This window comes from Colletotrichum siamense (assembly GCF_013390195.1).
Source record: "Colletotrichum siamense strain Cg363 chromosome Unknown KSG_Cg363_contig09, whole genome shotgun sequence".
NCBI lineage: Eukaryota > Fungi > Ascomycota > Sordariomycetes > Glomerellales > Glomerellaceae > Colletotrichum > Colletotrichum siamense.
Genome location: NW_023501022.1, coordinates 3933416 through 3956157, shown reverse-complemented (window position 1 = coordinate 3956157; position 22742 = coordinate 3933416). Strand labels below are relative to the sequence as shown.

The window sequence follows — 22742 nt, the reverse complement described above, 5'->3', positions numbered from 1 at the left end:
ACCTCGCGTAGGAAAGCACCGCGTAATCTTCCCAAAACCGTTAGCGCGTTTCTGCGAAGTTGGCTCCCCTTCCCCTGAACATATTATTGATGCATGGTCTACCCGGCATTTGATCACTGACGTAAGACCGACCCCACGGGGAAGACGTCGGGCCATTTCGCTTTATTCCGCTCAGTCTTTACCCCGGATTTGTGTCGTAAAAAGTATTTTTATATATTTGAACAGGAACCTATTGAGGCCAATGATGATGGGTGGTCATGCTGAAGGCTTCCGCTAAGCAGCAATCATCCCAAATTTGAATTCTGGACCCCTCGAAACCAACAACTATGGTCACCTCAACAAGAAAGCAGCCGTATTTTGGGCTCACTGGAAAATGGCTCACATATTGGATCACCTTCGCATGTTCAACAGACATGCTTCTGTTTGGCTATGATCAGGCGTCAGTCATGACCCCCTAACAAGGCACATCCCAACTAAAGCAATTCTGACAGTGAAGAAACAGGTCCTTCAGCGGTGTCATTGTAACCGACAACTTCCTCGAGGTGCATGACCTAGTTGGCCCGGAGAAAACCCAAATGCTCTCGACCGTCACTGCAATTTACGATATTGGATGCTTTCTAGGGGCCATTGTCGCCTTTACAGTCGGCGAGCGACTCGGCAGAACCAAATCCATCATCGTTGGCACGGCAATCATGACTATCGGGGCTATCTTGAAATGCACATCGTATAGTCTGGCACAGATGTTCGTTGGCCGCATCATTCTGGGGTAAGTATCAAGGGATGAAGTTGCGCTTCCACTTATTTGTCCAGCACACCTACTAATTACTTCGTCAACCGCAGAGTTGGAAACGGTATCAACACAGCCACCGCCCCGATCTGGCAGACCGAGACAGCACCTGCACATTGGCGAGGCAAGTTAGTCATGTTCGAGATGATGATGAACATCGCGGGCTTCTCCTTATGCAACTGGATCAATTACGGCCTCTCCTTTGCCGGCGGTGCTGTTGCCTGGCGATTTCCGCTTGCCTTCCAGTTCGTCTTCATCATTGCGCTGTTCGCAACGGTGCCTTGGCTCCCTGAATCTCCCAGATGGTTGATGTCACATGGCCGAGAGGCAGAGGCAACTGAAGTCTTGGCCTGCCTCGAGGCAAAGCCTCAAGATGACGTCTATGTTGTTTCACAAAAGGAAGAGATCCTCTTTAGCATAAAATACGAGCGAGAGCATCAAATCAGATGGCGAGATCTTTTGCGGCCACAGCCTGAGGCGACCAAACCACTCCGACGACTCATCTTGGGAGCTGGAACCCAATTCATTCAGCAGTTCGAGGGTAAGTGATACTTTACAGCTTCTTCGCAGCTACTGATAATGTCAAGGAATCAACATCATGTCTTATTACCTCCCAACCGTTTTGATCACCGCTGTAGGACTGCCGACCGAGCTAGCTCGACTGCTAACCGCGGTGAACTCCGTGACCTACCTCATCTTCTCATGCGTCTCGATTACGCTTGTGGAGAAATGGGGTCGCAGAGGATTGATGCTCATCTCAACTGCAGGACAGGGTTTGTCTTTCCTAGTCATCACCATTCTACTTAGATTCGGCGAGGCGGGAGGCAACCGGAAAGCAGCAGAAGGATCTATCGTATTCTTCTTTTTGTACTACATTGCTTTTGGGGTGGGCATGCTGGGGATCCCTTGGCTTTATCCCACCGAGATCAACTCCATCGCTATGCGTACAAAAGGTGCTGCTGTAGCAACTGCTACAAATTGGTAAGATACTTCCTATGGCTGGGAAGAATCACTGATAAGCTGATGATAACTTCAGGATCACGAACTATGTGATCGTTCAGATCACACCCATTGGCATTCAAAACCTGGGTTGGAAGTTCTGGATCGTCTTCACTGTCTTGAATGCCGCCTTCCTACCCGTCATCTATCTATTCTACCCGGAAACAGGTATGTGTTGATCACTGAAGTAACAATGATAGCGTCATCTAACGTGGGTTTCCTAGCAAACCGGACTCTCGAAGATCTTGACGAGTATTACCGCAACAACCCTCCGCTCATTGTCATCGGGGATAAGGATGCTATTGGAACCAAAAGACCTCAGAAATATGTCGACCATGAGGAAGCTCAAGTGGAGCGTGTCGCCCACGAAGACGGCGTCACTGAAGCGGCAGACAAGAAGACATCACGGACTGAAGCACGTCATGTGGAGTGAGCGATGAATGGAGAAGCGAAGTATTTTACCGTACGAGTTGAAGCTTATCTTAAGATTATGGCAATGAATGAGGTATACGTTGGGTGGGTCATTTTCTACGGAGTGATTTTCAGAAAATAAAGTGTATTCTTGTCAATGAATTGCAAACCGCCCTCAGCGAATCAGACTCGTAGGCTACACGCAGCTTTTGGAAAGAAGAGAACAGTCCGCTTCACGCAGTGTAGGACCTGAGCTTTCTACATCGGCAGGCTGAAACGAAGTCATAGTCTATAGACATAGATGTGAATGATCTATGTTTAGATGGTATAGCGACTTTTCGATTCCTGCACATATGTATGTGCGTGATGTGATGACCAATACTGGGGCATACCACATGCCTTTTCTGTCTATTTCTAGGTTCTCTACGGATGTCAAAGTGATTCTGGCTCTACGGCACTGCTCTCCTCCCCCGCGAAATTTAAGACCACGACAAGTTCACCCAATTTGTAAGCTTGAGGGATCACAGTATGCGGACACTTTGGCCTATGCCCTCTCTCATTTAAGAAAACCAGCATGCGCACCCTATTCGATTGGATTGCGCTGCTAGCGTAGATCCTCGCATTTATGTCAAAGTATATCCTCCATCAACGATGATATCCGCCCCCGTCATGTAACAGCACGAATCACCGGCCAAGAACACATAAACCTTCATCACGTTAGCAACATAGGCAGAATACTGCGCGAGAAATTTGAATAACTCACGCCTTTGAGTTCCGATGCGTCGGCCATTCGTTTGCCAGGAATCATCTCCATCCATTTGTCGAAGCGCTCTTTCGGTTGAATGTACAACACTATAATGCGTTAAAGTCTGAAATACCAGTCTTTGCGAATGAAAACTCACTGTCAGTCTCGATGAATCCAGGTGACACGCAGTTGACTCGGGCGAAATCTACCCATTCGACAGCCAAGCTCTTGGCCAGATGCACAGCTGCCGCCTTGGAAGAATTGTACGCAGCCTGCCTCTGGGGAATGTTGACGAGAGTTGCGCTGACTGACGTCGTGATAATCAGGTTTCCGCGCCCCTGCTGCTTGAAGATCTTTCCAGCAGCTTGAGCAGTCCACATGACACCGTCGAGATTGACGCTGTTATTGTCTTTCCACGTCTCCTCAGTATATTCTAGACTGGGGATATCGGCACAGACGCCGGAATTGGCGACCATGACATCCAATCGTCCAAAATCAGCGACGATTTGGTCAACAGTTGCAGCTATTGAGGCACGGGATCGCACGTCGCTCTGGTAGGCCACGACTTTGACTCCGGTATCCTGAGCGATTTGGCCCGCCGTCTCTTCGGCCTGTTTGTTGGTGGCATAGATAAGAGCAACATCGGCGCCGGCCTCAGCTAAACCTTTGACAATCTCCAGGCCGATGCCTCTGGCGCCGCCAGTGACTGCAGCAACCTTGCCTTTCAAAGAAAACTGCGAAAGCACAGGTGCGCCGGGATTGGGTGGTTTGTACAGGGGCATAATGGGCAAAGTTTCTCGGTTGGATGTCGATGTCAAGTAAATTCTCTCGGTTGTAGAGCCGCGTAGTGGTGAGATTGAAGAATAAGTACCTAGTCGAATGTTGTTACACTGGCCCGCTTGCAAAAATAGGTGTCAGGAAGTCGACAAAATGCTTTACAGGTTGCGAGGCGGTCGAGAGTTCCCCCACACAGTGACGCCAATATTGCCCGATTGGGCATATTTTGCGGCCTTCAAGTGCGGGGTGCACTACCATGATCGCACCCGCTCCACCGATCTATCAACGGACAAGCAAGAAATGTTCGCGTGACATCAATTGGTGGGGCCTATAGTGCTTGAAATATCCGTTCATGTACGCTGAGCTATGTGGGTTGGACAGTCTTGTGATCACCTTTCTATCTTTGCTTTCCATCCCTCATGACATTTCTCATTACATTGGTTGCTGCAGCCCGTTCTTGAAAAGTCTATTGCCGAAATGTCACCCGATGAATCATCCGCCCCGACTTTGACACTACCTAACATCGGGATTCATATTGACCCAGACCATAATCTTTGGCTGGACGAAGCCGCACCCAGTCTAGAGGACGTCAAATCTAGAGCAAACTTACAAGCCGGAGAAGTAACAGTTGCTGTGAAAACTACAGGTATATGCGGGTAAGTACAACTGACATTCAACGAACCCGAAAGTAGAATATCGAGACAATACATCTTATGTATCGAATCCAGTAGACCATCACATTTGTCCATCGGGTCTTACAAAGTTCATTGAGCTAACCTCCAAATCACCAGATCTGACGTCCATTTCTGGAAGCATGGTGGCATAGGGCCATGGCAAGTCAAAGGTCCGCATATACTTGGTCACGAATCCGCTGGTGTGGTTGTCGCGGTGCACCCCACAGTCACTCGTTTGCAGCCAGGCGACCGAGTTGCCATAGAGCCTCATATTATTTGCAACTCGTGCGAGCCTTGCCTTACAGGAAGATACAATGGCTGCAAGAATCTACTCTTTCGATCAAGTCCACCATCACATGGCCTCTTGCGACGATATGTCAACCATCCTGAAGTCTGGTGCCACAAAATTGAGGGTCTGTCGTTCGACGAGGGTGCTCTCCTTGAACCTCTAAGTGTCGCACTGACTGGGGTGACTCGGTCTGGGGTCAAGATCGGTGACCCCGTCCTTATATGCGGCGCTGGCCCCATCGGCTTGATCACGCTCGATGTCTGCCGAGCAGCAGGCGCTTATCCAATTGTAATCACAGACATCGATTCTTCTAGGCTGGACTTCGCCAAGACGATCATGCCTGAGGTCATCGTTCACAGAGTACAGAAAGAAGAGACCCCCGAAGACTTCGAAAAGGCCGTCAAAAGGTCACTAGGAGAGAGTGTTGAAATTGCCGTCGCATTGGAATGTACAGGTGTGCAGAGTTCAGTCTGTAACGCGATACAGACCGTCAAATTTGGGGGGAAAGTCTTCATTATCGGTGTAGGGAAGGAAAAGATGGAGATCCCTTTCATGCGATGCAGTGCGAATGAGGTGGATATCCAATTCCAGCAGCGGTATGTCAATATGTGGCCAAGAGCGATAAGAGTGATGGCGAGTGGAATGGTGGACTTGAAGCGGCTTGTAACACATACGTTCACTTTGGAAAATGGGATTGAGGCGTTCAAGACTGCATCTGATCCCCACAGTGGATCGATCAAAGTGTTGATCCAGTCTTAAAATAGCAAGGGTGAATTGACTTCGTTTGATTTTGCGCCCTTCGTATTCATGATTAGAAGATGTCTACTGTTCAAGATCTTCGAAGCTCTGCTAAGCACAGTTGGTACACTGGCCCATTTACCGGCGAATTGTTGTATGAATTGCAGGCGGTTTTGGCACAGGCAATCAACCACAGGGCGCGCCCTGCGGGTCTGTAGGAAGGGCGCCCTATGGTACTGACTTGCATCCACTAATGGGTTGGTATCCATCTCTGGTAGTCCACCAGATCAAGATTTCCTGGCTAGGCCATGGCATGCGTGTCCGGCCGGCCGGTTATATTTGGACGACCTCCAATGTTTATCGACGATCTTTCAACATTTACATACGACTCTGTTCCAAAACTATATTTACACCTGGCCCTGCTTCTATTACCGGCATTGACTAACATCATGGTTAAACTCGAATTCTTCGCTGTGGATCATGTAAGTCTGATGCACTCCAGACGCACGCAACGACACTCACAGTTCGTATTAGTGGCTTGCCGAGCGATCAAAGTCTGCCCATCACAACCTAGCTCATACCTCAGCGCACCCAGTATCCATCTCAGAGCTTGAATCCATTGCTAGTGGGGAGAACCACGACGACTTCCTCCCTTCTCTTCTATCTCAGCCTCTCGACTACCCTGCAGATTTTGCCGGCCTGCCCTCCCTGCGAAAGAAGATCGCGAAACTCTATTCAGATGACTTGCCATTTGAAAATGTATTGACGACCGCCAGCGGATCTCTTGCCAATTTCATTGTTTTCTATGCTTTGATTGGCCCCGGGGATCATGTCATCGTCACTTCTCCTGGTTATCCCCAGCTTCAAGCTGTCCCGGGCTCGTTAGGTGCAGAGGTGAGCTATTGGAAGGCCAAGGCCAATGACAAGTGGAGCTTCGACCCCAAGGAGCTAGAGGGACTTATTAAGGCGAACACTAAAATGATCGTGATCAAGTGAGTTTGGCTCATTAGCAAAATGCTAAGACTTGAACTAATTATGGGAACTAAAATACAGCAATCCTCTCAATCCCCTGGGAACTGTCCTCTCCGATGTAGAATTGCGCAAGATCATCGAGATTGCTTCTAAACATTCTATCATCGTGTTTTCCGACGAGATCTACCGGCCGATTTTCTACCCCTCAGATGGCGACAGATATGCTACTCCGCCTTCCATTATCTCCTTAGGCTATGAAAATACGATAGCCACATGCGCCCTATCAAAGAGCTATTCCCTTGCGGGAATCCGCATCGGTTGGTTGACGTCCCATAGCCGAAACATCATTGAACTTTGCGACAATGCTCGGGCTTATTGCCTCATTACAACAAGCCAGTTGGATGAACGCGTTGCCGATTTCGCACTGCATTCAAAACGCTCCGCCGCCATCATACAGCGGAATATTTTGCAGGCAGAGAGGAACAAGTTCATCATGCAAGCTTTTATTGACAAATATCCCGATATTTGCAGTTGGGTTGCACCTGCAGGAGCAGCCATGGGATTCATCAAATTCACGCGAGAAGGAAAGCCGGTGGATGATGTAAATCTGTGTAAAATGCTTCATGTGGAGGAGGGAGTCCTTCTAGTCCCAGGAACCTGCTTTGGGAAGGAATTCGCAGGTTGGGTTCGCATTGGTCTTGGCATGCCATCCGATCGGCTTAGAGAGGGCTTGGAAGTGGTGTGTAATTTTATCTCAAATCGCTATGGGGACATAGCCCTGGCTTCCGCCAGGTGAAGCGGAAGGATTTGGCGCAGACTTTAAGACGGAATGAATGCTGATTCACCGTATGCACGTTGACTGGGTCGCAATCTGTCCCAAAAACCATACTGTTGAGGCCATGCATTAGTCCGAATGATGAGCATGGGAATGACGCATTGTCTATGTGACTTAGTGACTAAAGTTCCGAGAGTCGAAATTACTCAACTTCTGAACGAGACGAATATGGACCTATTGAAAGCGAAGTACGGCTTAGATAGTGACAATTGAAGCGGCTTGTATCTTGCCCTGATCGCTGTATACAGAATGAGTTATTATAATTCATTTGATATCACGATGTAAGTGGACATCATCCATACCGTGAAACTAATATCTGAACCCTCGAATATTTCATACGAGTCCTTGGAAGATTGAACATCAATCACGAGAACTTCATGGTCTCTCAACACTTCAAGATCAAAATGGTTGGCGAAAGTATTGCCGTTGGAGTCATTGGGGCAACTGGCAAGACGGGCCAGTCTGTGGTCGATGGTTTGCTTAGCTCCGATCTCAATTTCGTAAGCTTGATCCATACCACCCATCTTAATTCCTCTCTTGACATTCAGCACACAGGTTGTTACCTCCTTCACTCGAAAATCATCGGTTGGTAGCGCGGCAAATCAGAAGCTGAAGGACAAGAGCGTCGGGGTTTCGGGCTATGACCCAGATGGCCCGAGAGAGACACTTGCCGCCCAACTGAGAGGCATTGATGTTTTGATTTCCTGTATAACCTGGGAACATCTTCATCAACAACTGAATTGGATCGATACAGCTAAAGCGGCTGGCGTGAAGCGTTTTGTACCCTCAGAGTGGGTTGGGCCAGCACCCAGGGGTGTGATTGACATCAAAGACCAGGTGAGAAGGCTGGACCCTCGCTCCCACCCCTCCCAAAGGAAAAGAGAATTAATGAAGAAACGAAATTAGGAATTAGAAATTCTCGGTGCTATCCAGAGAGCGGGGTTGCCATACACCATTATTGATGTCGGTCGCTGGTTCCAGGTCTTTGTTCCCAAGATACCTTCTGGCAGATCAGATCATGCGCACATGAAGTACATTGACCATCGCATTGTAGAAGATGGGAACCAACGTTTTGCATTGACAGACATGGCAGACGTTGGAAAGTATGTTGCACAAATCATCGGAGATGATCGAACTCTCAACAGACGTGTTCTAGCATATACCGAGGTTCTGAGCATGAACGGCATATGGGGCACGATGGCTACAATCAGCGGCGAAGAGCCCCCAAAAGACTACGTAGGTTCAACACAGTAATTGACTCCACATTTTCTGACAGTGACATTGATAGGTCTCTGAAGCCGAGCTACACCAAATCATTGAGACCTCTGGCGGGAGGCTTAAGGAAAGTTCTGAGGGGTTAACACATCCAAGCAACATCATGGACATTGCCCAATACAACATGGGACAGTACCGCCTTTCTTGGTGCGTTAGAGGGGACAATACACCGGAGTACGCTGATTACTTGGGATACTTGGACTTTTGGAAGCTCTTCCCAGAATTTGAGAAAGGCAGAACTCTTGAACAATTCTTTCTACACATAATCAACGGAGGGTCACCAGGATATGTCATGGCATAGTAGAGATATTGGATACTCGTAAACAGATAGTACTCCCGTTCGGAATATCTGTCAATCTAAAGTAGAGACCCCAGAGCCTGATCAGACCAGGTGTGACCTTTTCGTTTCATTCTTTGGTGAAAGGCTTTTGCCCAAAGACAACATGACTGAGAAGAACTGTTAGCAAAGATTGAAAGCTGCAAAAAATGGCGCACCATACTAACATATCGAACAAGGCATGGAAAGCGTTTGTTTTCAACTCGTTGCGAACACCTGCAAGGAGCGACTGTACCTCCTCATTTGACTTCCCGAGGACTCCACAGAATAGTTTCAGGGAGAATCCTTCTAGACCTTCCAAAACTTGCGCCAAATTAAGAAGCCCTATGTCCTTGTAATGCCGCTTCTTTGCCCAAGGCCCGATAGGGACCTTGAATTTCTGATGGGCGACGTTGTTGAATCCTCCGTGTCCCCTCACCCAGCCTTCGAGCTGAGGGCCTGGGGCCGGGTCTCGTCCAATAGCCTTCAGCGTCTGAACGAAGGTGTGGTTCCACTTGTATGTGAAATGTTCAGGCTTGTATGAACCGTCGTCGGAATAGTATTCGACGCTCATGTCCTGGAACTCGGCCCAGCCCCCGGGGTTGAGGTTGCTGGCATTCTATTAGATCTCTTTCAAAGAATTGAAAAGAATCTTCGTACGATGAACATACTCATAAATGTTTGTGACTAAACTTGGCCAGTCGCCAATTGAGGCCGCCATGTACCTGCACATGATGTAGTCGTACTTTGGGCCGACCCATGGGCTCTCAACATCATCTATCTCGAACTTGACATTTGGCGGGACCCTTTTGTCTCAGCTCCTATATCAGACTGCGTCAATATCATGAGTAAAGCTACTTACCACAGTGGTTGGATCGCACTCAGATCGTTGCCAATGATCTACCAGTTGTACAAGGTTAAGACTTCATTCATACTTAGGGTCTTGTTTGAAGCGTGTTTGTTTACCTCTGCATTCGGAAAAAAGTCACTTGCTTCGATAGCCCCTGCTTTTGCTTAGTAAAGAGACCACCCCATCAGGGAGGCATGGATTCGTACAGATTCCTGTTCCAGTACCGATATCAAGGATTCGATGAACCTGGGGCGTCTCTACAGGCGCCAGGTAGAGCTTATTGCCAATCACTCTTGTAATGAGCGCATGTGCCATGTCGAGTCGGTCTGACTCTGTCTCATCGTTGGGGAGAACGTAAGCTAGGTCAACTGAAGTCAGCAATCAATGTAAGTCGAAAGAATGATTTGTTCCGAGATGCCAATGCAAGGGCGGGGATAGGGAACAAAACAAATTACATCCTGACCTGAACGCATGATATCGCCGTCCATATTCCATTGGATAGTCGATTACACTTGATGTCAAGGAAGAGGTGTAGCTTGAGCTACATTTCGACCTCTGTTAACATGGAACATACGACTATGATATTCGGATCCCATTCACATACATGCGGTCGTCGATTGATGGTGCATCATTGCCCTTTCCGGTGTCAGTTGACCATACATGATGAATGAAAAGACATCATACCGTTTCAGCCTCATCAGCCTCGAGAGGTCCGTCTTGCACCGCACCTACTGACATAGATGGTGCATCAATAGAGCCGAGGAATGCTCGAGTAGTTGACGACTCAGCTGGCCTGGATTCCGCGGGTGACCCAATGTGCTTCTCCGAAGCTTCGGCCATCTCATTGATCGTTGAAAGGGGCCTCTTGCTTTGACTGGGAAGGTGAATTGCGTCCACTGACGTAAATTATTGAAAAGAGGGGTAGGATCGATAGTTGTGGATTGGGTGAGGAGACGGGTTTTGTAATGCAACGCATTCACTCAACAATGGCGTTGTGGAACATTTACTATTGGCCAACTCGGCTAGATTGCGCTGCATTCGGACATGTAAAGGCAAATTACAACTGGACCATCACTCTTGCGGTCAGAAAGTCTTGGACCCTGTTCGTAGATCTTAGGAGGCCCGCAACCCAATCAGACTAAGACAGAGGCTGCTGCGGGGCGATCAGCTGGTACGCCACAAGTACCACAAGGCTTCAAGCGGCATGAATGCTCGCCGAACAACATGTGACGCCAATTCTTATCAGTTTACTCAGTGAATTGATTGCCAATTGGCCCTGGGAGAAAGCTAAGAAGAACTTGTCGGCTGGTGCTGCGGTGGTGAACGGTGGAGTAGTAGTCAAAGAGGACTTGGATTCGACTCCTTGCTGGAAGCATTTATTCTTACTTTCCTGTCCGTCTCATTGCAGTTTGTGTGTCAATTGAAGTTTCATCGATATCATCTGACTTATATTTCCATGGAAGAATTATTAATCAGACCGAAAGGAGCCGTGATGTCAGGAACTGAATCTAAGGACAAAACCCATCCGCAGAATTTGGCATGATGATCCCTGAGTCAATAAATCCTTCGTAATTCCAGTAGTCGCTCTGGGTTCCTTGCCCATCGACAGGAGCGTCCCCTGAAAACTTTGCCGTCCAGTAGGTGCTACCCTGGGTGTACTTGGACCAGACGTACAATCCGTTGTTCAGATTCCTAGCCCTGCTAGCAAAAGTGTTGTTGTTCACCGCTTGAATTGACCATTCGCCAATGAAGATGGGAAACTTGCCATCTCCAACAGAGCTTTTGGCATCTTCACAGATGAAGCTTGGTAAATTCTCCGAGGTGGTTGGTCTACCAGCGAAGTAGTAATGATGTTCGTCAAAAACAAGATTCTCGCCAGCGTCGAAGTATGGTGACCAGAAAGACTCGGGCCGAAAGCTGCCTTGAAACATAACGGGAATATGAGGGTTCACGGCTTGAACCCGAGCAAGGACTCCGTTGATGTATTTCGCCACCCATGCAGCGCCATTCTCACTGAGAGCTTCAGGCGTACCGAACTTGGAGAAATCGCGGTTGTCGACTGGCTCATTGATAGGTGCAAGGGTGTAGGATTGGGGATATCCCGAGTCTTCAATAAATCGTACCACGGCATCGACAGCCTGGTAAGAATAGTCCAGAGCAGTTTGATTGTTGAACCAGCCGTAGCTCCCGTCTTTCTCCCCGATACCGAGACCGTTGATCCCGCCAGGAAGGGAGTGAATATCGATGACAATGTGCATATTGTGTTTGGTAATGGCGTATGTCGCAATCGTCCTCAAAAATTCGACTTGGCTTCCGCTGTACAACTGAGATCCGGGAACCTTAATCCAAGCGGCGTAGTTGGTTGGGATGCGTAGAATTTCGACGCCAGCCTTGGCCAATTTGTCAATGTCGGATGGTCGAAAGAATGTTGCATATCTCCTCTCCAATACCGGACCGCACTGCGAGCCGAGCCGAACGCATAAACCCCACTCGTCGGTGGTGTTGCCGCCGTACGTATCCCAGAACCCAGCATCGAGGACAGCCTCCTGAACCAGCCAGCCCCCAAGGTTTACTCCCGTAGCCTTGAAAGTCTTCCAATCAACATAAGAAGTAGACGGGATAGCTTCAGCTACAGCTGAAAAGGCTGTGACAGCCAATACGAAACTGCTGACTCTCATAACAACTGAAAGAACTAAGAAAACCAAATGGGCGTGATGCCAAAGTGAGAGCTTGATTCTTGACGAAGGGTATCAGAAATTCGTTATCACGATGCTGTCTCTGCAACCTGAATTATTCTTAGGATCCATCGAAAACTGGCCATCTTTATAGTAATGAATTCTACGCAGAAAGTATTAGCCAATGCAAAGGTAACCCCTTTACCCGCTATTCACAGTCCCACCGTAGAGGAACACTGGAACCGCTTCCTCCACCACCTTCGGTCCGGCAGAATAAGACCCGAGCTTATGGTCATTAAGGCTATCACATCACTGTGCTCATCATGAAGCCTCCATATTTCACGAGGTGTGGTTCAAGCCGGCAACCGAGCACATTGTTGCCTAATAGAGGTGCCAATGGTAACCCCCAGAACCCCAGAACGCGGGGCCCCGGATGGGGTAGCTCCAGTATCCCGGAAATGTGACTAACCACCTATGGAAGTAACCGAGGGAAATTCCATGTGAATTGACGTGAGTCTGTGAGGTGAAGATTCCCAAATGAGACTGAGCGAATATAAAGTCTTGTAATTAATTGATAACGAAGGCTGGCGAGTTGTGGCGACATATGATATAGCTGTATAAGAGATCTCAGTTCATCGGGGAGTGTTTTAACGTCGTACCAGAATTTTCGGGGGCAGGATGCACTATGCTGGCAAATAAGTGTTGGTAAGGAGATTACGGGGCAGCAGTCCAAATTTGGGTATCTCAAGGGCACCTAACCAAGATTGGAGATCGATTAAGACTATGTACGAATAAAGATAGTTAATTGTCACACATTTCATGGACTACCACATCCGGTAAGTGGGGTTGCTGATGGGCGGAGGAAGCGCCGATGACAGCTCCATATTCCGTCATCTCCATCCACTTTCCGCCGAAGCGGGACGGATGTGTCTAGGCCGCCACCGGAAGACGACCACAACGCTCGGCAGTTACTTACGACGTCGTTATAGGTCAAATTTGAGGCTTTGAATGCAACCAATCTCCAATAAGAATTACAGCATTCCATCCACACATCTGCATTTTCCTGTTTCTCAAAGGCAGGCTATTCCACCTAAAGGAAGTCTCGGGGTAACAGGAGACGAAGGGGGAAGCCGAGGACTGCAAATTATTGACAGCGGCAATCCGCACTAGAATCTTCACATGGGAATAAACAGCAATTGAAGCACAAGTCTGTTGAATAAGCTCTACGACCAGACACTGGTAGTGTTGTAGATAGAACGGTGTCATATAGAAGCATGGATGTCTTTCAGATTTCTTTTCAGAAGCTTGAGGCTTGGCGATTATAAGAATCGTCTGGCCCGCAGTTCAAATCCGCGATTGCTCCATCGTAAATCAATGTCAGTGTTGACACATAGCAGTCCAAAGCTGCTTGTTGAGCCTTACTATCGCGTTTCTTTTGGCGTTGTGTGTCCGATTTCCCTAGACAGCGACGAGCCTTCCGCTCCTTGGCAAGATTATTACCACTGTGCGTACCAACCACAACTTTATTAAAATATTTCGCGTCATATGTCGGTGAAATGTCCAGTATTGCCTGTGGCAAGCTATTTGCTGCGGGATCCTGGTTCATTGAGCCCGTGGGGTCGGCATGCCTACGACCATGCGGTGGAGATGGCGAATAATTGTTTAAGGGCGAATGTAGGCGATTTTGTGGTCGAGTGCAGTCTTCCAATTTGTCTTTTGGTGTTTTTGGGGCCGAAGACTGGGAAATATGGGCGTCTATTTCAGCAGACTCTAGGAAGCTTTCATCGCAAAGAATGTTCCGCAATGACATGGCCGACTTCGTCTTCGAGTAAGATGTCGACATGGAGGAAGTTCGGAAGGTTTCGCCGGAGAACGAGACGTGGCTGGATGTTAGGTATGATTCATCTTGTCTCCATTCATCTCCATCGTGTGGATTCTTCGCATCGAGGCTATCCGCATTCGCTTCTTGAGCCTTGCAGGTCATTGTTTGCTCTAGGCTCTACCATTGCGTCAGCATGTTGATCTCAAAACAACTCAGTGTGACCTATTCGTATGTGCGTACTAAGTATGAGGCGTATGGAGCGTCACTTGATTCTGGCACGTTTCCTGGCTCCTTTACAGACTCCAGATACACAGATGGATGCCAACCTCAGTAAGAGGTGTTCGAAATGTTGGCCGCGCAAGAAAAGTGTATGAGCAATGAACGAAGGGACTGCGAAGTATGATCGAAGGTTCAGAAGTGAAACATTCGGTCGAGTAATCTAAAGTAGGACCAAAGGGCACTGGAAGATTCTGTTGTTGGTATCCATATCTATCAAACCCCTGCAATCTGCAGCTCAGCAACGTGGATTAAAATAATTGACAAGTGGAGCCAAGCAACTGACGGATGTCAGTAACCCTGTGTATAAAACATTAATACGCAAGACTTAGCCAACGCGTCTCACAACACCAGCCAGTAGACAGACTGCGCAAAAGACCACTGACCATCTGTCTTGCTGGGTTTCACGGAAATATGAGCACGTGGATTAGTCCAAGTAACTTTGAGAGATGACGTGACGAACCACGATTTGAAGATCGAACCAAGACTTGGCCCCTGAATCGGACCCCGGCGCTCAGCCCCTTTGCGGAGGGCCCCAGATAAACTCCACTACGTCCAAGTAGGGACAGAGCAATCTCGCGCTACATTCTCAAAGCGGACTTCAAGGTAACTGTGCGGCACAGGTGGTGGCCATATATCAAGTCTCCACTTCAGCTCCGTATTGAGTTATCTCGAGTCTGTTGTCATCCGAGGCGCTCAGATAATCACCAACACTGCCGTCGTCGAAAAGAAATGACCCCGAGAAACGATGTTGTGTTAACAAATGCATGTCAGCTAAGTCTGCCTTTACTCCTGAAAGGGACCATGAAGAAATTGGTAGAACGGCTTTTTTGAGGTCTAGCAAATTCTGCTTCCTAGCGATATGCAAAATCTTAGCAAAGACGCGAGGGCGTCGCCTGCAGAGTTCATGAAGCAATTGAAATATACGCAGCTGACCGTGTTCAGCCAGAGCCGTGTCAACGCCTACTCCGCCCCTGTTCCCAATTTTGACCTCGACAGTTTGGTACAAGTACACAGCGCCTACTGATGTAATCAGATATCGTGTCATTCAAAAGAAACGGCTACATGAGAGATATCGGGACGATGAATCGGACCTGATGAGCTAGTCATCGTAAACTACAACAGCTCTGACCTCAAAGCTTTCTCATGAGGGCATATGCTCTTGAGCCCCGTCCGTAAACGCAGCATGAAGTACTCTACGGGCGATGTCCTTATTCTTACCAGAGTCAAAACATTTGAACATCAAGACCTCATCTGGTTTCTGAGCGAACTTGAAGTACCATCGATGAGCAGGATTGGGCTCTGCAGCCCAGCTTTCTTCAGTGTAATCTCCGGCGATTACGGGGAGGGCAACCAAGTCGGAATCTGGTATTGATCGAGCGTCGGTTACTGCGAATGGGTCTTTATAGATTGGTTCCAAAGGGCGCCAGATCTGAGCGTAACTTCGTCAACATTCTCGAATGGTCACGCCGATGGATGAAACGTACGTTCATGATTTGGAACCTTCGATTTTTCACAACTTTTTCGGCAAACGCTTTGTCTGGTAACCGTGACATGACGACCCGCTTTGCGCCTTCGTAGGATTGATCGCAGTGGACTGACTTCACTGGCCTATTGATGTTTGGGTCACCGTCATCACGATTTAATGGACCCCTGGCGGCATAATCGAAAAAATAAACATGTGAGGCCCCGGTACTGCGTATATCAGCTGCCGTTTCATATTTACTAATTGTCTCATGGTCGTAGATGAGTAACAACCGACTTACACGTCTTTAATCAGTTGCTCAACCTCAGGATAGTAACTAGCCTTAATCTGTGCTTCGTCGAGAAATATCTCTTTGCTGCACTTGGTCGTATGATTGACGTATTGAAAACCATGACAGTCAAGTGTGTAGTGCCGTATATTGTCACCGACGTCGGTCACAACAGCTGGCTGGGCAATGAGAACCTTTCTGTTCCCGGGAAGTTCAAGCAGATTCTCTCTGGCATTAGATTAGCATTATGAAATTCGCTCGTAACACAACCATGTGCTGAAATCTGATCGGGCAAAGAAACCCACCGTTCCTTAGGGTCTTTTGGAAACGTTATGGGGTCGTTGAAACCAGGTGATGACGTGTCGAGATACAAGAAATTGGTGTAGATATCATGACTGTCATCATCACGAGAGGATAGCGACTGACTCAAGCGGCACTCAGTCGAATTGCTTACTTCTGCGGTCATGGCGAGGTATTAAGACCTGTGGTGGAGATCGCTTCGCAGCAAAGAGTGAGCAGGCCTGCCGCCGAGAGCTACTTATGCGCCATCGAGGATAACTTTCACGGACATTTCAAATGCCAGACCATCATCCCAGTTGCCGGCGGAACGAAGTCTCCGAAGCCGACACGGCAACCTTAAATCCATCGAAGGTTTGACATGGTGGGGCCATTCTCAATAACCGTTACGATAAATCAACCCGACAAATCTAACTTTTTAGAACGGCTCGTTTTTCCCTTGGTATTAAATGAGGTATGGCCTCCAAAGAATGATCTATGTTAACAGAACAGTCGCATCTGCTTTGTTTGCAAACATGAAGTGAGCTTCAGCAGCCCCAAGAGCGTCGCGACTGGCGACGCTGATGACATTGCGTGCGACCCAAGCGTTACCCGCGGACCTTCTCTCTTGCCGAAGAGCAGAATTATTTCTTCCTATGCTGATGAATGTAAGTCAATTATTTCATCAGCAACACCGCGCTGTAGATCCATAAGGAGAAGGTGTTTTGCAGCTGGCCCAGACATGCACAACCAAGAAGCCCGCGCGATCCGCGGCAAAGGTGGCGAGGATCCGTCAAATAAATCGCAAAGAAAACAAAATTTTGAAGGTTATCAATGATTCATTGTAAAAGCTTTCCCACTCATACTCGTTTAGGTAATAATCTCGGGTTGTTAGACGTGGATCGTAGGCGCGTGTGCTGAAGACGGTTGATCAAGAAAGCGGAATCATACCAACTCATGTATCTCATGACATTAATTCCATTTTCCTCAACACGAAATATCAAATTAATCTGAATATTCTCATCCTATATGTGTGTACCGGCTATGGCAATGTGGTGTTAGGTTTCGATAACATCGGCCTAGACAGGGGGAGAGCAAGCACTGCACTTGATCGCGATGCCCTGAACTCACTTCGTTAGCTGCTGTATGAAAGCGGAAAGCGGTATTACTTAAAAATGGCACTCACCAAGTCCTTACCCATATTATCGGTGCAATTCATAGGGAGTGGAAAGTACTGCTGGATCGCCCATAGAGATGTGACGGGAGAGTAGTTGAAAAGAATTCGTTCACGAGGGGTCTCCTCGCGGTAAAGTTGGATGATGTCTGCATCACCATCCCGTTAGAATATCTCCATAATAGGTGGGTCTGTAAATCCTTACCCATGAATCGGCGCGTGATGTTTGGAGATGGGCTTCCTCGAATGCCAAATCCGACGCCGACTGCTGTCCAGTCAACACCCTTCAACTCCGATGAGAGGAAGTCGAGGCTATCTTCAGGCCCGAAGAGAACAGCTAAGCAAGTAAAATCAGCAAAATTCCAACTGATCCTCACTAAATATCACACCCTTGATGTTATAGCCAGCCTTCACAATCGCTGCCATGTCTTGCCGGATACCAGCCTCAACCTGTTGTGGGGTAAACCCGCTAGCTGCTATAGCAGGGTGGTTCCATGGCAAACCCGCGAACACGAAGTTGTATTTGCCGCAGGCTGGCGAGCAATTTCCCTTCACAGGAGCACAGCGTGAGCCAGATCGAAAGTGGTCTTCAGGAGCAGCATCTGAAACGGTCGGTGAAGCCGCGGCAAAGACTGCGAGTCCAAGCATGAGAATGCTCAATAGTCTGACCATTTTGCTTGACTCGGGGAAATAGTGCACGTAATGACAGTCGAGATGAGGTATGAAGGGATTCGATATCAGTAAGCATAGAAACAGAGTCAAGTCAGGCGTAGAGGTCTGTAGTTCGTCCTCTAAAAGGGTGGTTCAGGTCTTTTAGCTTTCGAAGCTGAAGCCTCACTTTCAAACTCTTTCCAGGGAGACAAGCAGCTAGGCGCAGGAAAGTGTCCATGCCCCGTCAGCCGCGGCAAGCAGCTGAGTTCAGTTGACTTAGAACCCCGCACTAGCCCATCCACACTTCAAAGCGAATTTCCTGTTTCCATATATGGAAGCGACTTCGTGGGTGTCTCCGTTGGAAAACGGAAATAGAAGAGTGGATTTATGTATGCTTGGGTGGGGTACGGAATGGCACAGATGATTCCTTGCTCCCATATATGTGACAGAATGCTGGGAATCGTTTAAGCCGGCTGAGGCATTTGAGGGATGTTTGTGATTCTCGTCTAAAATGATAATACTTCCGAGGAAATTCCAGGGAAAACCAGAAAGCCGGTTCAAATCGGTAACATTAGTGCACAGAATCCCAAATATGTTCAGATGCCACCAAGGGATGCTAATCTCACTCGTCGTTCTCAAAGAGGAAATGGCTTGTACTGTGGGACGTCCAAAAGGGTCTGTGTGACAACTAACTCTCGCCGAGAGAACTCCCCCATCTTACTGCTGACGACGGTCTGAGCGGCCAAAAAAGCTTCTCGAACTTAAGATTTTCCCACGAGGCAATGTAGCGCATTATTTTGACCAGAAGAGCGCCTGCTTCCAGCGTGAAGGATAAGATGGGAAGAAGGGAAAGGTGCTCAGTCCGCCCTTCACCAGCTTCTTAGCCTCGACAAACTACCTCAGTTAGGATTGAAGGGGTGTGAAGTCTTCTTGGCGACCTTGCGGCTGAGAGCGCCACCATCGCCGGAGTATTCAACATCCACGGGTTTATGTCACTGGAGCCGAACGCCCCTGCAATATACTGAACGCCATTTCAGAGTGCAGTGGTCTACTGGCATTATATGCATCGCAATTCACCAGGTCTCAGCCCCAGCGATGCCCTGAAGTATGTGTCGATTGATTGGCCAGTCTCTTTGGGCGACTCGGGCTTGCGAAGATATCTTTTACAAAGACATCATTCCGCAGAGCAACGCCACGTTTATCTAAAACCTGACGTCAGCGGACGGATTAGATGTGTTGCCTGGAGCACAGCGCACGAAGCCCTCATAGCAGGCCAATATCATTGACCCCAACCTTATCTTTGAAGATCCAATTGATGGCGAGCGCTGCATCTTGGAAGGGCACTCCGGAAGCCCAGAACGGTCTGACCTTCTTGCCCGGCCAACGGTCGCGCCTCTGTAGAGGGCTCAGGGATTCACCAGATGCACTTAACTAAGTAGGAGCATTTGCCGCAAAAGTCGAGAGTCTTTTACTCGTATCTTTCTCATTCAAATAAGTCGTTACGCAAAGTATGACCAGATATGACTGCACACTAAACATAGAAATATGCTATCTGTTTAGACCTCTTGACTCAACTGGATGTGACATTGGTTTTGTGAGCAAATTGCTCAGACCCTGTATACAGAATTACCGCTGTGCTGAGCCTGGGACTCACCACCATTCTGAAGCTCATTCTTAACTGAAGCATTTTCCGTGTCGATGCGCTTGTTTTGAATGTCCTCTTGGAAGCCAAAAAGGTGATTCATGGCTTCCAAAGAAAGGCCTTTGGTTTCGGGGATGAAGAACCAAACGAAAGCCGTCATGACGAGACACCAGCCGCAGAAGAAAATGTAGGTGCCAAACCCACCAGTGCCCATGGTTTCGAGCATCGGAGGAACTGCGCGCGAGACAACAAAGTTGAAGAGCCATTGTGTCGCCGCGGCAAAAGAGACGTTTGTAGCACGGAGGCGAGTGGTCGCAATCTCGGAGACATAAATCCAGCAGCAAGGGCCCCAACCAAACTGAAACATGCATGCGAACAGGAAAACGCAGACAAGAGCGACATACCCAGCGGGTGTAACCTGGCCCCCCTCTTGGTCCTGTGGCTTTGCCACAGCGACGAAGACACCGACGTATAGCATGGTGAGTGCTTGGCCAATCCCTGTCCAAAGGAGAGACTTGCGACGTCCAAGTGAGTCGGCGACGAATATGAGGAAAACCAGTACCGCAATCAGCTTCACAAGACCGTATATACCGGTTGCAAAGAGTTCATTCTCCGTACCCTCAACTCCCAGAGTAGCAAATATTTGCGGAGCATCTGCTTTGGGTGTCAGCAAAGATAATGAAGCAAAACACAAAGATTGATATAGACTGACAGTAATTTATGGCATTTGTCCCTTCATTCGACACCCGTTAGCTTAATATTCTAGAAGGGATTCGTGTGTGTATGACAAACCTGTCATCTGTTGAAAAAACATGAGAAGGATGGAAATGATGGCGCGCTTCCTGTTTGCAGGTACCAGCCACATTTCTTTCTGCAGACTCATGAAGCTCATACCATCGAGGATCGCGTTTTCATCCTCGATTGAAGACTTTATGTCAGCGAACTCTGCTGCCACGTACGGGTGATCTGGAGGCAGAGCACGGATTCTGGATAGCACGTTGATGGCTTCTTCCCATTTATCCTGCTTGGCCAAATGGCGTGGTGACTCGTTGCACAAGGACATCGAAATCATAAGCAAGACCGGTGGAACCCCTTGGATGACAAGAGGAACCATGTACCTGGCAGTACCGGTAACATGCTGAATGCAACCGTAACTAGACACAGTCAATCGGTTTTCTCATCAGATACACATGGTACTCACTTGATCCAGTAAGCGAGGAAAATGCCAAACACAATGAAGAGCTGGTAGATACCAGTCAACCCCCCTCGAATAGCGCGCGGTGCATTCTCGGCAACGTAAAGAGGATTGACCATCGAAGCGAATCCAGTACCAAATCCGGACACGAATCTGTTCATATCCTTCAGTGCACTGTCTTGGTGATTCACTGTTACTGAATGGATGGGAGGGGGCTTCCTACCTTCCTACGTACATGACCGCGAGATGACCCGAAGCAGCAGCTTGGAGAATGACGCCTATCACGGATATCCCACCAGCCGCCCAGATAAGAACAGGCCGACGACCAAACCTATCAGCGGCTTGGGCCGCGAGGAGGGCGCCAACGAAACAGCCTGCCTGGAGTGTAGAGACAATATTCGCACTGAGATTTGACCGTTCAAGGTCTGTCTTTTCGACAAGATCATAGAGTCTAATTGTTCATTGAAAGTTAAAGATCAGCAGATGCAATCAGAGGCACTGGATGTGGCTTACTGTCGAAACTCGTTCATACGAAGAACACCACCGATGACACCTGTGTCAATACCGAATATGAGTCCACCAAAACAGGCCGAACATGCGAGAGCATAGACCCGCCATCCGTAAATCTCAGGGGGATCTTGCTTCATCGCCTCATTTTTGACGATCTTCTGGATCAAAGATTTGCCCATCTCGAGTGAGATAGCGGATGGAGTTTCTGAAGCGCGTTGCAAAAGAGATGTTTCAGGCTATGAACACTGATATGATTCAAAATTGACGGGTCGAGTTTTTATATCATTTATTCCAGAGGGCGCCTAGTCAAATGAGCAGCTGAAAGCTGGCCATCTCGTCACATGAGATTCTGTTTGACATGTCGAACGTTTGTTTGAGGAGGAGGATGCAAGTGCGGAGATGTTCGCTCGGCGTTTCTGAGCAAGTCTGGGCAATTGGAGTTTTGGCGGAAATCGGGCGTGAGAGTCGGTTGACGTCGATGGGCCCAGCGTTGGCATTTATTGGCTGTAGTACTTGGCTTGCTGACTACCAAAAGACCCAGAGATTTTACAGATAGAACAAAAGCGGCCAAGCCCGACCAAGGCTTGCTGCGAACACGTCAATGGTGGAAGAGCACCATGCGAGCGCCAAGAAACCTGAACTTCTCGGCCAAGATGGGTGAACACAAGTCCACAAATCGAATTGCATGTTTTCGTTGAGAAGGGGTCAGTATTTGTTCATAGATGGCTATGTCAGCCAGCCTACGTACTTCACTCTTCCAAAGAACCAGAGTACAGTTGCGCACGCAGAGCTTGGCGAGCGACTACGCCCCGCGGCCCTCATGCCGGATCAGCCCAAGTTAGAGTTCATGGGCGACAAATGAACAAAGTACCGCGTCCAAGAATCTTAAACCCTCTGCCAGAGAACTGATATTATAATCAGGTACTCCGCCATGAGATATCAGATGCAATGCTACCCGCAATACATCCAAACTCGTCAGGCCCTCCTTTCTGGATCATTTCGGCTGCACAGTCATTTGAAATCCCGCCACACTGGTGCATGATATACGAACGTCTACATGCTTCTTTTGTATTGCACTTTGTTGTCGAGTCGCAATGAG

At 48.3% G+C, this 22742-nt stretch overlaps 10 protein-coding genes across 10 annotated transcripts; 4 read left to right on the top strand and 6 right to left on the bottom strand.

Annotated features, from left to right (window-relative positions):
- Positions 1 to 326: 326 nt before the first annotated feature.
- Positions 327 to 2219, top strand: STL1-5 (Sugar transporter STL1; the record flags this gene model as incomplete). Its single annotated transcript, XM_036645644.1, has 6 exons — positions 327 to 439; positions 503 to 766; positions 841 to 1328; positions 1375 to 1768; positions 1824 to 1954; positions 2011 to 2219. 6 exons carry the CDS (start codon positions 327 to 329, stop codon positions 2217 to 2219), a joined length of 1599 nt encoding a protein of 532 aa, XP_036489405.1.
- Positions 2220 to 2820: 601 nt separating this feature from the next.
- MTDH-0 (putative NADP-dependent mannitol dehydrogenase) lies at positions 2821 to 3724 on the bottom strand (the record flags this gene model as incomplete). The annotated part of the gene is made up of 3 exons (XM_036645643.1): positions 2821 to 2904; positions 2961 to 3049; positions 3100 to 3724. The coding sequence occupies 3 exons, from the start codon at positions 3722 to 3724 to the stop codon at positions 2821 to 2823; spliced, it is 798 nt and encodes a 265-aa protein (XP_036489477.1).
- A 472-nt stretch (positions 3725 to 4196) lies between these two features.
- Positions 4197 to 5441, top strand: ard-1-1 (L-arabinitol 4-dehydrogenase; the record flags this gene model as incomplete). Its single annotated transcript, XM_036645642.1, has 2 exons — positions 4197 to 4375; positions 4511 to 5441. 2 exons carry the CDS (start codon positions 4197 to 4199, stop codon positions 5439 to 5441), a joined length of 1110 nt encoding a protein of 369 aa, XP_036489532.1.
- Positions 5442 to 5869: 428 nt separating this feature from the next.
- Positions 5870 to 6416, top strand: vioD-2 (Capreomycidine synthase; the record flags this gene model as incomplete). The annotated part of the gene is made up of 2 exons (XM_036645641.1): positions 5870 to 5902; positions 5955 to 6416. The coding sequence occupies 2 exons, from the start codon at positions 5870 to 5872 to the stop codon at positions 6414 to 6416; spliced, it is 495 nt and encodes a 164-aa protein (XP_036489531.1).
- Positions 6417 to 7631: 1215 nt separating this feature from the next.
- CGCS363_v013791 (Isoflavone reductase-like protein TP7) lies at positions 7632 to 8803 on the top strand (the record flags this gene model as incomplete). Its single annotated transcript, XM_036645640.1, has 4 exons — positions 7632 to 7727; positions 7783 to 8064; positions 8134 to 8463; positions 8516 to 8803. 4 exons carry the CDS (start codon positions 7632 to 7634, stop codon positions 8801 to 8803), a joined length of 996 nt encoding a protein of 331 aa, XP_036489925.1.
- Positions 8804 to 8909: 106 nt separating this feature from the next.
- CGCS363_v013790 (Secondary metabolism regulator LAE1) lies at positions 8910 to 10508 on the bottom strand (the record flags this gene model as incomplete). The annotated part of the gene is made up of 9 exons (XM_036645639.1): positions 8910 to 8949; positions 9007 to 9429; positions 9490 to 9624; positions 9681 to 9718; positions 9785 to 9822; positions 9875 to 10027; positions 10124 to 10209; positions 10273 to 10304; positions 10353 to 10508. The coding sequence occupies 9 exons, from the start codon at positions 10506 to 10508 to the stop codon at positions 8910 to 8912; spliced, it is 1101 nt and encodes a 366-aa protein (XP_036489804.1).
- Positions 10509 to 11176: 668 nt separating this feature from the next.
- Positions 11177 to 12346, bottom strand: exgA (putative glucan 1,3-beta-glucosidase A; the record flags this gene model as incomplete). Its single annotated transcript, XM_036645638.1, has 1 exon — positions 11177 to 12346. The coding sequence occupies one exon, from the start codon at positions 12344 to 12346 to the stop codon at positions 11177 to 11179; it is 1170 nt and encodes a 389-aa protein (XP_036490083.1).
- Positions 12347 to 15585: 3239 nt separating this feature from the next.
- asaB-2 (Hydroxylase/desaturase asaB) lies at positions 15586 to 15997 on the bottom strand (the record flags this gene model as incomplete). Its single annotated transcript, XM_036645637.1, has 2 exons — positions 15586 to 15873; positions 15929 to 15997. The coding sequence occupies 2 exons, from the start codon at positions 15995 to 15997 to the stop codon at positions 15586 to 15588; spliced, it is 357 nt and encodes a 118-aa protein (XP_036489324.1).
- A 1553-nt stretch (positions 15998 to 17550) lies between these two features.
- On the bottom strand, positions 17551 to 18317 carry CGCS363_v013787 (uncharacterized protein; the record flags this gene model as incomplete). Its single annotated transcript, XM_036645636.1, has 4 exons — positions 17551 to 17592; positions 17658 to 17794; positions 17851 to 17982; positions 18035 to 18317. The coding sequence occupies 4 exons, from the start codon at positions 18315 to 18317 to the stop codon at positions 17551 to 17553; spliced, it is 594 nt and encodes a 197-aa protein (XP_036490079.1).
- A 1586-nt stretch (positions 18318 to 19903) lies between these two features.
- On the bottom strand, positions 19904 to 21822 carry qutD-2 (Quinate permease; the record flags this gene model as incomplete). Its single annotated transcript, XM_036645635.1, has 6 exons — positions 19904 to 20592; positions 20651 to 20671; positions 20731 to 21092; positions 21140 to 21307; positions 21369 to 21584; positions 21647 to 21822. 6 exons carry the CDS (start codon positions 21820 to 21822, stop codon positions 19904 to 19906), a joined length of 1632 nt encoding a protein of 543 aa, XP_036490082.1.
- Positions 21823 to 22742: the final 920 nt, after the last annotated feature.